Here is an 11,515-nt window from a genome sequence, read left to right on the forward strand (position 1 = left end):
CTGTCTGCAGCTATATTTCACCAATGAGAAAAATGCCTGCCTGAAAAGAGAATTAGGATTGAAGAGGCTAAGCAGAAAAATGAAAACCAAGTCCTGGTGAATCCTGAATCAAGTCATGCTTCATGGTTATATGAGCAAACACATTCCTTTTATTGTAACCCGATTGAGTTGTGTAATCTGTATCTTGCAACCTAGAGAGTCCTAACATACCTATTTAAAAATCAATATCAGTGAAATCTAGGGGAATGCATTTCTCTGATATCCCCACCTCCAACATAACAAGCATGTTCAATATTAACACAAATATCCCAAATGATATAATAAATGCTATACAATATATCAAATATTACATTACATGTTACACACAGAGTTGTGGCACAAAATGACTCTTTCTAGGGCAAATCTAAATGTAAATACTTTGTAAATAAAGTTCAAACTTTATGCAACACTCTAAGGTGGGACTTAGTACCCCACTTTCATACAGTTTTGTCTACTATGAGCACAGACAATCTGAGAAATGAGCACATGATAGAATAAGCTAAGGGTAAAGCCCTGAGGAGGCTTTCTAAAACAAGAGACATAACGAATGAAAGTTACTTGGTGAGAAATGACATGGACTCTAAAGTATGAAGATCAAATGAAAATTGAAGGGGGCAGGTAATCTATTCAACATCTAAATGATAATGGGAATGCAGAAGACAGAAAAAAAAAGTTTTTGGTTAATTCAGTAATCTGCTTTACCAAATAATCCAAAATCCATTTCTACATCTCTTTAAAATTGCTGTTTTTAGGCCAGGCGTGATGGCTCACACCTGTAATCACAGCACTTTGGGAAGCGGAGGTGGGAGGAGCCCTTGAACCTAGGAGTTCAAAAGCAGCCTGGGCAACACTGGGAGATCCCGTGTCTACAAATAAAAAATTAGCCAAGCATGGTGGCACACACCTGTAGTTCCAGCTACTCGGGAGGCTGAGGTAGGAGGATGACTTGAAATCAGGAATTAGAGAGTGCAGTGAGCTATGATTGCACCACTGCACTCCAGCCTGGGCAACAGAGTGAAACTCTGTCTCAAAAAAAATAAAATTAGTTTTTGAATTTTGAAATAATTATAGGTCCACATGCAGTTGCAGATATGGCACTGTATTTACTTCACCCAGTTTCCCCCAATGCTTACACCTTACATACTAACAGTGCAATATGAAAACCAGGAAGTTGACATTAAAACAACGTATGTATAGCTCCATGGCATCTTATCACATGTAAATTTGTATAATCATCATGGTCAAGACAAAGAATTATTCTGTTACCCACAAGATCTCTGTTGTTCAAGCCCTTTACAGTCACTAACACCCTCTCATCTCCACCAAAAGAAGTTTCATGTAACAATATGTACTCTTCCTAGATAAGATAGTTCTATTATTTTCTATTTAAATCTGGTCTAGTCTATTTCATTCCTGTAAAATGCTGTCTCTACCCTTTGAATCAATGACATGGCCTATTAGGGGATCCTGATCCTTCATTTTAAAGACAATGCAATAAATTAATTTCAGATTTTTGTTGGTGCGGGGACCTGACTTATGGTGAATGTGAGTAACATCACAGTTGTTCATTTTTGGTGATCTCAAGTTTGGTCCCACTCTTCCACAGCTTTCCCTAGGGACTCTCCTTCGCTTTCCAGATTTTAAACTCTCCTCAGATTACTAAACAGTCTCCGGATCCTAATTTTTTATTCCAACAAAAAGAAAACCAATTTGCAAAATAGAATTCCAATTTATTAATTCACTGAGATTTTTAATGAACCAATAGGATTGTTTCGATCAGCTCCTGCTAAGATTTAAGAAAATGACAATATGACTACAGGGTTGCATGGTAAACACAGAAACTAAAAAACACGTAGTGACGGTCTATAGTGGCTTAGTCACTTTTCTCCTATACAGCTGAAGAATCAACCTTTGTCCTCAAAGATCAATTCCTGCCCTCAGTTCTTCAATATTGAAGAGCACTAACAAAATTGGTACTCTTCAGCCCTCCTTTTCTTGAAACCCACACTGAGGTAGGAAGAAGGGGTGGTGTTAATTTAATCCTAACACCTGAAATTACCTCCTGGGCTTGCGATAATTTTCTCAAATTCAATTCTGTGACGGTATCAAGATAACTTTCATCCACCAGAAAGGAGAAAGGGTTTTAGTTTGGATTTTGTAACTATTCAGCAACATGAACACAACACCTTTTCTTATTCAGTGTACGATTTTACTTTTGGCCCTTACTTTAGGGTGGGCCAAAGAACCAAGCAAAGAAGGCTCCACTTCCACCTTTATTCATATCACATATTACCTGGAAACACTCAGCCTTTTCTGGATAGGCCCAAGGTGGTGATTCACAAACCTCAGGTCTTTTGATCACTTCCTGGGATCTTAACAGTAGTGGAGATTATACTGAATGATCCCAAGTCCAGTTTGACATGAGAAAAAATGTACACCTTTCAGCTGGGTGGGAGTGGGGGGAGAAGAAGAAGAGCTTAGAATTCAAGTCCAAAGATGTGGAAACAGCAGGCTCTTCCCCGTCCTGGCAGCTCATTAGAGCCTCGTTAGCTGCCTTAAAAGCCCATTTTATTTCCGCAGCGGGCCCGGTGGTGAAGGCAGAAGGCTCAGTCCATGGGCCTCCACCTGCTGCCCTGGCAGCGCAAACCGACCCCACGCAGCGGTGGCCACGAGCTGCCCAAGACCGGCTCGCCGGGCTCAGGCCCGCGTTGGTCGCCCCTCGGGGCCCCAGCGCCGGGTGCTCCGCCTCCCAAGACCGGCGGCGGCATGGCGGCCAGGCAAATCTGGGCACTGGCGGGTCCCGCGCTCTGGAGGCGACCTCCCGCCGCCCCACCGCCAGCACCTCTCTGGGTCCGAGCTGGGTTCCGACAGCAGCTCAGTTTAACCCTCTACTCTGCTAACGAGGGAAACTGCGGCGGCTCCGCGCCCGCCACGCCGAGTAGGCCGGAGAGAGCGGTGAGTCCTTCGGTGAGCGAAGAGTTAACGGTGGCGGAGCGACGGATCGCGGAGCTCCACGCTGCCGCCTGCGCGGTGAGACGCCCTCCTGCCCGCCCCGCCCCGCCCCGCCCCGCCCCGCCCCCGCCCCCGCCCCCGCTGCGGCCGTCCCGGGCTCGGCGCGCCTGCGCATCCCGGGCCTCTCCGGACCCGAAGGCCGCCGGGCAGAGGCAAGGGTTGCTGGACGCCGGTGCTCTCCTGCCTCGGGCGACACACGCGCACGCACACTAGCTTCCAGCTCCGACCTTTTCGCGGGAAAACTGACCACAGTTTGCGTTCCAGACAAAGGGTTTATTTACCCTGTATCTGTCTTGAGTATGAGTGTGATTGGTTTGATTGGTTTTCCAATCAGCGTCCGAGCTAAACTCCAGTCGCGGTGTGGGACCCACTGCCACTGTTTTGTGGTGTATGTGTGTGTGTTGCGGAGGGGGTGTCAAAGAATTGATGGAGAAGGTGGAGAAACTGACAAGTCACAACAAAAATGTGTGTTTTTCTGCATTGTCAGTTGAACACTTAGCCATCCAGTGATTCTTAAAATGAAAAAAATAAGACATTGACACATTTATTTTAATTTTTCCATTGCCTTCTTGTCCTTTCTCTTAACTCTTAGCGGGCGGAGCAGAGGGAACTACAATCTGGCGTTTGTAGACACTCAGCTGTTTTCTCTTGTTTTGCGGATTTGACAATTGCCTGTTAGTACCAGTATCTAAACTTCTCTCCCTTTACGCCTTCTAACACAGTCTGCGTGAGTTTAAAGGCAGCATGGTTATGTTATTACCTTTACAAAAGAAACAGAAAAAAAGAGAAACTGACTATAATAAAGATAGAAAAGAAGTATGAAATGAACCCATTTAATAAGCTGTGTGTGTGTGCCTCCAGTACTTGATGGGACTAATATTATATGGTATGACTTAAGCCAAAGGGGTAGAGAAGAAAATCTCGGAGCTTACCTCAGATTGACTTATTTCAGTAATGACAGTTAGTAGGCCCTGAGAATCCACTGTCGGTCTGACCCGTTCAAGTGTTGAAACTGAATAAAGACTCATCAGGAAGTGACTGGCAGCTTTTGATCTTTCTTGGTTATGCTCTCCTTTAAAAAAAAAAAAAAAAGTATGTAATTTGTTCTCATAATTCACCATATAGATATGGTGGATATTAAAGAAAAGTTTCATTCTCTTTAGAGCGAACACCAGTATCATGTGAAGAAATTTTCAATCAGCCTAGGGAATGAAACGAACTTTTTCTCACTCGGGAAATCCACACTTGTTTCATCAGTGTCAGTATCACAGGTCAAATGACTATCCAGGAGACCATAAGTAAGCCCAGTAAATAACAAGCTGCTTGTTTTTCTTTTTCGACAAATCAGAGCCCCCTCACGATGGTCCTTCTTCCAGCCTCAAGGCAGATAGCTCTCTTACCTTTCTCTGGGTACCGATGCGCATCACTGAACATCTTGCTCTCCAGTCAAACTGTCAGCACCCTTGCCTCATCTTTGTCTGTGGCCACCATTACGTGACGCTCATTTACTGAGGACAAATTAAGTTTGTGCAGGCAGCCAGCAAGCTCAGAGGTGCTGAATCAACATGGAAAGCTGTAGAGCAGGCGCATGCGCAGGAGCAATCTGTTAGGCTTCCAGGTTGCCAGATAATTGCCCTCAGAAGACTCCCAGAAGCTATGAAAAGTGAAAAGAAGCCTGCTACAGAGTTCCTAGTGTTTTTTTTTTTTTTTTGTTTTGTTTTGTTTTTCTTCCAAGTCTCCAAACAGGAGCTTTGTAAATAAATAAAGAAGTGAGGTACTGACAATCGGTCATTCTAAGGTAGTGCAGAGTGCTCCTGATTTCATGTAATCTGCTTCTGTGGTCCCACTGGATTTGGGAAGCCTCTCTCAGACCAGCCTTGGGACTTGCTCGGATTTCTGCTGCCCTGCCCTGCTCTACCTTTGCTGGAATGCTTCAGGGTGAGACTAGACTTAACTGTGCCTGTCCTTTTGCTACACACTTTATTCATGTAACATATTGGGTTAAAACCTCAACCAGAATAAAATATTCTGCCATTAAATAAGACACTGAAGAAGTTGTTGGTGGTTCATACAAAAATGTGTTTGTCATAAGATATGCAAGTTTCATGTGTATTTTAATGAAAAAGGCTCTGTACAAGATTGATGCACACTGAGTTACTGCGTGGTATAAAGGTTATATAAAAAGTGCATGGGAACGTTCCTCTACAAAAACTCAAGGCTAAGTAATATCATCCACACGACCCAAATCCACAGAAAAGGTTGTGTTATTTACTTTTCCCTTCCCACAAAGTACTTGAGACACCTTTTTAAGTCATGTTTGAATGGAGATAGAATATACTTCCTTGATATTTGAAATAGTACAATAAAAATTTCTTTTGATCAAACTTGTCAAAGCAGTGAGAGTTAATATGTTAAAACAATACTTTTATTCACTTAAAAATACAACTAATAACACACCAGCAAAAAAAAAAGTATAAAATGTGCAATGAAGTAACACATGAAGGTAAAGAAAGTGTTCAATAATAGCAAAGGTAATACTTTTCTATAAGGACCGTTGGTTTTGATTAGCGCCTTTTCTGTAAGTTTAAATCATTATCCACATATTTTAAGTACTGAAATTCCAACTGCAACTTCTGAGTGAAAGTTCATTTTCAGCCTCTTAAGCTCTTAAAATCATTTAAATCACCTGTTATTAAGCTCGTTACCTAGAAACCAAATGAAAAATATCAGAGCAGTGGCTACATAGTTATTAGGTACAGAGGAGTTCTTGTTTTTCCATCAACTTCTCATTTTTCTCAAACTGTATATTTTCTCCTTATGTCACATAAAGTTGGATTGTATATAATGCTGGAGTGCTTTTGGTCTTTAATTGCAAGTGCCACTAAAACTGCTGGGAAGAAGTTTAATATTGTTTAAAATTTTCTGCAGTATTTTATGAGTAGACATAATGGTGAGGAGATATGATGAATATTGAGATTAATGAATTGTTTCATTTTATTACACTTCAGGCTGGCCAGCTAAACTATGTGGATCCAGCTACTGGCTATGTGGTGCTCACACAGATTGCCCACTTGCAAAGAGGTGAATGTTGTGGCTCTGCTTGCAGACATGTGAGTAGCAATTCTCGCATTACACCAGCAGTTTGCGGTGCTTCTGTAACTTCGTAAATACCTGTTATTTGAACAACAAGTCAAATAAAAAAGCCAAATAGACCTGGAGTGCACTTTTTACAAGCTACTTTAGCCAACGACAATGAAGTCCTTATTACCAACGTAGGACCTTTAAAGTTAATGGAATTTTGTAAAATTTCACTGTGAGCATCAATTCCTTGAAATGCTGTGATTTGAAATTCATGGGAGCTCTTTATTACAAGGAAACTTTTCATGGGGTTTCAAATAAGTTGTTTTCATTAGGCAAGTCCAAAGAGGGCAGGAAAAGAAATCTAGAATGTTGCAAACTAGATCCCTCTTCTTTATTAGTTGAATAAATAGAAACTCACCCAACATTGAGAGGTAGGTTTCCTTCAGATAATGATTTTTTCTTTTTTTCTTTTCTTTCTTCACTCCCTCCCATTTTTCCTCCTCTCTCTCTCTCTCTCTCTCTTTCTCTCTTTCTCTCTTTCTCTCTTCTCTCTCCCCGCCCCCCCGCCCACCCTTTCTCTCTCTGGTTCTTTCTGTGGCTCTTTTCCAGTCTGTGTTTGAAATAACTGTGAAACAAGATTATACCGCATGTAGTGCGTGTACATTTCCTAAAATGTTTATTTCAATAGGTACCTCTCTATGTTCACTAATTAAGATAAACTAACTTCTTCCCTATTATAAGCAAAAAATAAATGGAAATGGGTTCTTCACTATTACTTTTTAAAGGCATAGTGGTGAGGTAAATTGTTATAGGTCAAGATTATAAACAGTAACAACCTCTGTTTACAGAACACTTTGTATGCTTTGGTGCAAGAAGGTGTAATTTCCTTTAACTGGCCACTCTATAATTAAAGAATAGACACTAAATGCATGTATTAACTATAGCCAGGATTAAAAATTAAACCTTCCATTTTATGTATGTTCCTGTGCCCTTAGCTGTTTCTAATCAAATGCCTAAGAGCTTTTTGTAAATTGAGGACTTGAGGATTTTCTAAAAGTGGATTTTTTTGACAGTAAAATTCTTAAATTTGGAAGGATGAATTTAGGAAATGGTTCTTGGACCCTAATTAGGACCATTTGCCTGAGGTTGCCAATATTCTCTTAGTCTGCAGGACCTGATAGATCAAATGATCTATATAAAATTGTTAACAGTCTCTTTTTGTCACCATGAGAAGTGTGCTTTTTCAAGATGATTGTTAAATATTTAGTAATAATTTGTTTTATTTCTTCTGCAGTGTCCATATGGTCAAGTCAATGTTAAAGATCCATCTAAAAAGAAGCAATTCAATTCATATTTTTATGTTTGACAACAATTTCATCTCTGTTCTCTAACTGTGCTTGTATTTTTTAAAAAATAAAGCCCTAATTCAGAATTGCTGGGTTATTAGTTTTGAACACTAGTTTAATCCTAAATACATATATTAAAAGAACATCAATAAAATGAAAAAGCTAACAAATGTTTGTGTGTTTCTGAAATGGCACATTGATAGTTATTTTCTTTTCTTTTTGCTTCATTATCAGACACATATGTTGAAGAAAGAAAATAATGGCTGTTCCATTAAATAAATAGTAGCAATCGGGTCACATTAGTAGCTCTTGGTTTTTCTTAGCCTCCGTTCTCCTACTGTTTTCTCATTCAGTGTTAGCAATCCAAGGGAGGTTGCTGGCAAATAGAAGAGTTTTAATATATTCTTCATTTTATTTATATCTTGAGCTATATGGAGATCGATATAATATATCGTGCAGCATATGAATGCCCAAGAAGTGCCATCCTGCATCAAGAAATGCTCTCATCTTCCATCTGTTCTTTCAATAAAAACTTTAAATCATTTTGACTTGAGGGTCAGGCAGCTAAAGATGTGTCACTTAGACCATCCTTTCTTTTGTCCCCCACCCTTTCCTCCTGTATTTCTTTTGGCACTTCCTAGGCAAACCTATCTTTGAACATTTTATTAGCTGTACACTTATTTACTGCGGTGATGCGGGTGGGCATCAGTCTCCAGCCTGAGTCAGGAGCTTACATGAGCCTCTTTCCACACCTTCCCTGCTTCCTATGAGGACAGCAGTCCCCAGGAAGCCCTTTCCTAACCAGTTGCAGCTGCTCAGAAAAATGAGGCTGCTGCCCACTTGGAAGACTGGCTTTGCCCAGAGCTGACTCCCAGCCTTCCCTCAGTGGAATCTGAAAGGTTCTTGGACATCTCAGGGCTCTACCTCAGGTTCTGCCTGTGGCCCAAATAACAGCTTTAGAAATCTTAAGCAAACAAAATGTTTTGGTACCTTCTCCCACATTCAATTCAAAATAAAAGCCATTTTTAACCATGAAATAAGCAAGAAGAAGCCCAATAAGGTTCTAATTTTCCTCTTGATTATGTCTTTGTTTTTTTTTTTTTAATGTCAACTATTAAAATGTCTTCCCAAATTGTTGGCTTTTTTTTGTGCCCTACTTTTGCTGGTGCTCTAACCATGGTGCCCTCAGTAACACTGCCCATGAGCCCTGCGAGGTAACAGCAGGATGTAAAAGAGTGGTGTCTGTGGACTGGTAGTGTCCTATCTGGAAACTACTTTGAGAGGAGTAGGAGAAGGTGATCAGCATTGTGACCATTGAAGCAGTTTTCCAGAAAAGCATAGAGCTTCCTGGGAGCCAGTTTCCTTTCCATTTTTTGGTCAAGAAGCAACCGCAGTTCCATGTTTTCTGCTCGATTTGAAGACTAACAAGGCCATTTTCTGTGTGGGGCATAGATAATGTTTCTTGAGCAGCCCCCCAAGACAGAAGAGTCTAAAATGTCATCTTCCTGGAGAATAGGGGAACGAACAAAGAAAGTTCATTTTGAAAAGGGGTCTGAGGTAAGACTGTTCTGAGAAAGCCCCTTAGCAGGTGGAAAGATGCCTCCTTCCTGTTGGCAGCTCTTGCTTCTTCCCAGTGCACTTCCTGTAGTAGGAAACTAGCGGAAAAAGAAGGGATGTTCGTCACGGAGGACCCTTATGTGGGACGTTCGTAATTTTTCTCGGCAATTCTTCCTGGCAGAACTTCAAGCCTTAAGGGCAACAACAGCAAAGGAGCCGCTGGGGGGCTGCAGTGGGGACTAGGGAAGAGAGATGCTCATAGTCTTCCCTGCTCCTGGATCCAGAAGGAGGGCTGAAGTTTGCTGTAGTTCTGGAGGGATGCATGTGAACAACACGTTAGGGGTGGCAGCGGGGGCCGGTGCTTCCACATTAAATACAATATGGCCACATAAATGGGTCTCCTGTAAGAGCTTTAAGCTATGTTGTATTCACACGTTGTAAAGTAAAATTCAGGTTTCTTATTAGGTGTATGTGTACAAACACATGTGGATGCCAAGAAATAGAGACTTACTTAGAGACTTTAGAGTTTAAATCAACTCTGGTGCTGCTTCACTTTCAAGGTTTCTGGAGACTCCTTCTGCCCCAGCGTGCAATAAATCAAGGGAAATTGATTTTTAGGTTGTTTCGTATGTGAAACGACCCAATGGAAACTGGGGAATACTGTCGTGAAGGTTATCAGGGTGGGGTGTGAAGACAGATCCCTGCAGCGTTGATTCTCACAGCAGGTGGATCATGATGCACACTCCTCTCTCTTCAAGAAACAGCACTGCCCCCACTGTTTATACAGAGCAGGGAAGAGAAGGGCTTTTATTTTTTCAAGTAAAATTTAAGATTCCCAAACAGTGTGTGTTTGAAACAGCGCCCTTAGAAGTGGAGGCATTCTCTGGGCCTGGCACGTGTCTTTGTTCCAGAGCAGCACCCCTTCTCCAAAGGCCTTGGCAAAGTCTGTTCCACACACACTGTTCCACTGTCAGAAATCTGCGGATCTTAGATTTGTCTCCAGACAAGACTGGGGAAGAGAGCTCACTACCAGACAAATGGCAATTGGCATGTTGTCTTCCTATGAGCACTTTGAGATCCCACAGCCCCTGGTTAGTGCAAAAGGAACCTCGCCCTCCACTCCTTGCTGACACCTGCCATTTCATCTTTTCTAACATTCAAGCCATGGCTTGAGTTTGTGGATTGGATGTCTATGGTGGAGGAGTGAAAAATCGGTGCTATTTTTTCACTACCATGCAAAAATTAAGATATAATCCTGGATGCCAAAACTATCCCCTCCCCTCATTAAAAATGTAAGATATTTAAGTCGGGGGTGGAGGGCAGAGAAAGTCTACATCCTATTTCGCCAGTCTCTGTGAAGAGCCTGATTTCTGAGAAGAAGGTTGTAGAAGAACCCGTAACCTATCTTTAGCCAGAGACTGAGCTATCTCTGGAATGTCCAGCGTACCCTGGACCTCTGGATGCTCTGATGTGTGCTAGGGTGCCCAGGGCACTGGGTTGACCTCTGTCCCCATAAACAGCTTCGAGGTTGGGCTCATGACACAAAACGCACAGATTCACGTGGCTTTCCTTTCTGGCACTGCAGGCATAAGAGACAGTGTTAGCCAAGGAATCCTGGACTCTAGAGGAGTTGGGAGATCCTTAACGACCACATCCTCCAAGCAGAAATTTGTATTCTAAAGTGTGAGCTTCGGTGCGCGTTTCAGTGTGCGTGCGCCTGCGTGTGTGTGTGTGTGTGTGTGTGTGTGTGTGTGTGTAGAATGGATGTCGTTACCAAATACCTAAAACGGTATTGGACCGCAAAGAGGTTAAACCCGGTTGCTTTAGACAGGGATGAGTTGAAAGCACCCAAGAGTTTTTGGGTGGGTATCACCGTCCATCCATTCTATGGCCTCGCTGATGAGCATAGAAGATGAACCCGGGAGGACTGTCCTTTCTTGGCTGCGAAACCTGACCGATATAGGGGATATTCTAGAAGAAAGAGCTAAGGAGGCCAGGGCGGAAAGAGGAAAGTCAGGCGTGGGGAAGATTGAAAGGTAAACTGGTGGGACTGACCGGGGCTGGTGGGACTAGTTAGCGAAGCCAAATGTTTCGGTAGGAAGAGAGATCTTGTAGGAGGTACTCCGAGCGATATTCCCGGATTTGGGTTGAAAAGAGAAAGCCAGGGGACTCGGGTTCCCAGCTCCTGGTCTGTTCCTTACCGACCCTAAAATGTATGGCAGAGCTTGTGGGGCAGGCGTGGAGGCGGCGTCCACCCCCACGTGCCCCACGTGCAGCCGCAATCCCACGCGGTTTTCGCAAGCTGCTTGGAGGCAATCGGGCGTCCCCCCACCCCACCCACTGCGCCCTGGACCCAAGCCACGCACCGCCAAGGAGTAGCTATGGTGGCACGTGGAGGAGGGGCGGGTAGGCAGGGCGGCACCATCACCCGGACCAGCATCTTGGAGCGGCCAATCTCACTGCTCATATTCTCCTCCCCA

General features: G+C 42.9%; 1 protein-coding gene across 2 annotated transcripts; it reads left to right on the forward strand.

Annotated features, from left to right (window-relative positions):
• Positions 1-2,579: 2,579 nt before the first annotated feature.
• C1H1orf53 (chromosome 1 C1orf53 homolog) lies at positions 2,580-7,644 on the forward strand. Of its 2 annotated transcripts, none has more exons than XM_030939089.1 (3): positions 2,580-2,994; positions 6,060-6,161; positions 7,427-7,644. In XM_030939089.1, exons 1-3 carry the CDS (start codon positions 2,653-2,655, stop codon positions 7,496-7,498), a joined length of 516 nt encoding a protein of 171 aa, XP_030794949.1. In that variant the 5' UTR covers positions 2,580-2,652; the 3' UTR covers positions 7,499-7,644. The 2 variants fall into 2 exon arrangements, with proteins under 2 accessions (XP_030794949.1, XP_010356550.2); XM_010358248.2 differs by having other exon boundaries at positions 2,581-3,069.
• Positions 7,645-11,515: the final 3,871 nt, after the last annotated feature.

Source organism: Rhinopithecus roxellana, chromosome 1 (assembly GCF_007565055.1).
Source record: "Rhinopithecus roxellana isolate Shanxi Qingling chromosome 1, ASM756505v1, whole genome shotgun sequence".
NCBI lineage: Eukaryota > Metazoa > Chordata > Mammalia > Primates > Cercopithecidae > Rhinopithecus > Rhinopithecus roxellana.

Coding starts and splice junctions, on each gene's coding strand:
- C1H1orf53 (XM_010358248.2), top strand. CDS start 2,653: ATGGGCCTCCACCTGCTGCCCTGGCAGCGCAAACCGACCCCACGCAGC. Junction 3,070..6,059: donor TCCACGCTGCCGCCTGCGCG/GTGAGACGCCCT, acceptor ATTACACTTCAG/GCTGGCCAGCTAAACTATGT. Junction 6,162..7,426: donor GTGGCTCTGCTTGCAGACAT/GTGAGTAGCAAT, acceptor TTTCTTCTGCAG/TGTCCATATGGTCAAGTCAA.